This window comes from Pteropus alecto, unplaced genomic scaffold (genome assembly GCF_000325575.1).
Source record: "Pteropus alecto unplaced genomic scaffold, ASM32557v1 scaffold39, whole genome shotgun sequence".
NCBI classification, from domain to species: domain Eukaryota; kingdom Metazoa; phylum Chordata; class Mammalia; order Chiroptera; family Pteropodidae; genus Pteropus; species Pteropus alecto.
Window position 1 is genome coordinate 2,764,431 of NW_006443568.1, and position 3,474 is coordinate 2,767,904.

General features: G+C 38.3%; 1 protein-coding gene and 1 non-coding gene across 5 annotated transcripts in view; both read left to right on the forward strand.

Annotated features, from left to right (window-relative positions):
- CLSPN (claspin) overlaps positions 1 to 3,474 on the forward strand; it is a 21,713-nt gene that overhangs the window by 6,414 nt on the left and 11,825 nt on the right. For all 4 annotated transcript variants that reach the window (XM_025041409.1, XM_025041410.1, XM_025041411.1 and 1 more), the window contains 2 exons: positions 492 to 600; positions 778 to 1,358. In XM_025041409.1, coding sequence (XP_024897177.1) covers positions 492 to 600; positions 778 to 1,358 — 690 coding nt within the window. The remainder of the gene's footprint in view (positions 1 to 491; positions 601 to 777; positions 1,359 to 3,474) is intronic.
- TRNAL-UAA lies at positions 2,893 to 2,965 on the forward strand. Its single transcript has one exon. It is a non-coding gene; the product is annotated as a tRNA-Leu (tRNA).

The following is a 3,474-nucleotide window of genomic DNA, read 5'->3' on the forward strand; positions in this document are numbered from 1 at the left end:
CTTGCTATGGTGTTTTATTAGTTACTTTTGATAGTTTCTCTATTTATATTAATTTTTAGCTTGTGAGTAGAATAATATTTTAAATGGTTGTACTTCTAATTAATATAAAACAGTTAAATTTCCAGATTTATAAAACTGCCAAGTTGGGAGTGTTTTTTTAATGGTTTTCTATGCTGCATCAGGACCCTTTTGGAAACTTTTCAAATATGTAAATTTTTAGGCTCACAGAAATTCTTATTTAATAGGCTTGAAAAGGTATCTAAGAATCCGTATTTTTAAAAAACTCCCTGGATCAGTTTGACTTCACAACCAGGTTAGAAAGCCACTAATCTTCAGGGACTTCTTTTCTACTCAGGTCCAGTCTTTATTAAAGCCAGGATTGTTTTCTATTTCTGGTGATGGCTTTGGTTGTACTGTTTAGTTAACTGAATATGAAGTGACATTTCAGAATATACAATATATAGATTTGCTTGTTTTGTTTCATTTTATAGAGTCTGCACTTAATCTTCCATATCATATGCCCGAGAACAAAACCATTCATGATTTCTTCAAACGTAAACCCCGGCCCACTTGCCAGGGAAATGCCATGGCGTTATTGAAGTAAGAACCCTCTTTCCTGTGATTGTAATTATGATAGACATTCAGTTTTGTAGCACACCAAAAGTTCAGATTCCTTACATCTTAAAAACTGATTTAACTGATTCATTTTATACTAAAGACAGAGGTGGTTTCACATTTAGGATAATTCTCAACTCCAACATATTTCCCCTTCTCTAGGTCATCTAAGTATCAGTCAAGCCATCACAAAGAAATCAGAGACACTGCAAACACAACTGAGATAATGAGTGACCACCATAGCAAAGATTCTGAACAGACAACAGGTACAGGATACAAAATAGGAATTAATGCACTCCCTGCAATTTCAAAGGAACTCCAGACCACTGCTGGATCGGATGAGTATTGCAGTCAGGATTTGGTGGGAAGTGAAGAGCTAGAAATCCAGGAGAAACAGAAGCAAAATGATGCTAGACCTTCACCTGGGGACAGCTCTGTGGCACAACAGGAATCTACCTTCCTCAGGACCGAGGACAATGATGGGTATCAGACTGGAGGGTTTGTAGCACCTGAACTTGATGCCCCTGAAAGAGAAGAAGGCCTGAAAAAAACAGAAGAAGCAGATGAAAAGGTGGAAGAGCCCAGGCAGCAAACTAAATCAGCGGCAGTTGTGCCCTCTGAAAAACTGAGGAAGTTTACTCTGGATAGACTTAAACAACTGGGAGTAGACGTTTTCATTAAACCTCGTCTGGGTGCTGATGAAGATTCCTTTGTGATACTTGAAGAACCTGAAGCCAACAGAGGTAATCCTTTGAATTGTGGGGAGTCTCTCCAGAGGGATTTATTCTGGTAGCTTTCGATTATATGCCATTTGGAGGACAAGGGAACATAGGAGAAACCAGTAACCATACATGATCTTATTCTACAGTTGTATGGCACGCTCTCTTTATTGAGCTTTGCAGGTGTTGCATTTTTTACAAATCGAAGGCAAGCCCCTCCATCAGCAAAAAGATTATGACTTGCTTTATTGTGATATTTGCTTTATTGCAGTGGACTGGCACTAACCTGCAATATCTCTGAGTTATGCCTGTACCAGATATGGGTAGACTCCCATTTAGATAAATTTGGCAGAGTATCACAATGTTTTAAACTGTGTTTTAAATGGAAGCCTGTTAATAGGTTAATATACAAAAGAGATACATTGCTATTATGGTATGATGTTCATAAAAGCATTACTATTCATTTCATGGTCAAAGAAGCATTTTGATTCAGGAAATTATCTGCAAACTGATTTTTTTTTTCACTCATTCAAATATTAAACTATCTACTACATGCAAGATGCTGTAGGACGTTCCCTACCCCCAAAGTCTGACATTTATCCTCCACTTAAGCTACTCACACTTTAGTAGGGAAGATAAGTATGCAAGAAAGTGGTTACATGTTTTATAATGAACGTGTGCCCCTGATAATTGGAAAACATTAAATAATGTGAAGAAAATGGAAAAGTATTCTTTGCTGAAAGAAACATTTAGAATAAACTGCTATGGGAACTCAGAGGAGGGATAAATTTCTTCCAATAGGTAAAGGAAAGCTTGACAAGTAGATGGATATAATTAATTGTTCACTGCCTTCCCCTTTATATTTTGAGTAGGATCTTCTGGCTTGTTCCCTACTCTGTCCCTGGTGGTTCCACAGTGGATGACTCATTGTAGGTTTCATGTTTACTGAATGAATGAACGATCCTTTAAGATAGAACTCAAGTATTACCACATTAGGTAAACTTTCTGACTCACAGGTAGTATTGGGTGTTCCCTCTATGTTGAGGCAGTGTGGTATGATAATTAAGAGCTTATGCTTTATAGCAAAGCCGGAGTTTGAATCTAGACTGTGCTACTTACTATTTAACCTTGAGTATGCTATTTGGCCTCTCTCAGCTATCTTTTTAACAAAATGAAATAACGGCACTATCTGGTTCATAGGGCTATTGTGAGGATTTGTTGAAATCATGCATACAATAAGATAGCATAAAGCAACACTCAGTAGCTGCTGCTTCTGCTAGCATTATTAGTGAAATTAATACAGCAAGACCGTCCTTCATGAAACAACTTATGGTTGGTTGACATGTGCTATGTCTGTCACAGTATTTGGCGTGTAATATATGCTCAGTGAGTCTTTGTTGATTGAATGGATAGATTTCGTGGAAGTAAAGATAAATACATCCTTGGAAGCGACAGAAAGCTCTACATGGTACATATTGGAAGAATGTGTAAGACAGTTTGACCAGAGCAGGAAGTGAAGTGGAAGAGTTGGTGATAGAACTAACATAGCTTCAGACATGGTTCCATAGTGTAATGGTTAGCATGTCTGCTTTAAACGCAGAAGGTCCTAGGTTCGCGCCCCAGTGGAGCCACGGTCCATGGTGTATGGCCACGCCACCCTGAACAAACCCAATGTCTGATCTCGGAAGCTAAGAAGGGTCGCCCCTGGTTAGTACTTCGATGGGAGACCACGTAGGAAGACTAGGTGCTGTGGGCATAAATAATAATAAAATAAAATAAAAACTAGTATAGCTCCATTAGCACAGAAGCCTGGGAATGAGCTGTTGCCCAGAACGTGGAAGGAAAGTTTTGTTATGTGGGAATAGAAGTTCTCTAAACAGTTCCGGTCTAAGAGATGGGGAAGAAACATGTTTTTGAGTACTTACTATACTAGACATTGCTAAATTTTGTTGTATGGGACTACAAGTTACCTAAACAGTCCTGGACTGACAGACAAGAAAGGGAAGAAACCTATTTTTGAGTACCTACTATATAGATTCTATATTAGTTATCTTGTATACCAGTTAGGTTTGTGGTTCAGGGGCCAGATGTGAGTGGGATTTCCTCTCTGATTGTACTGATTATGCAGTTTCACAAAAAC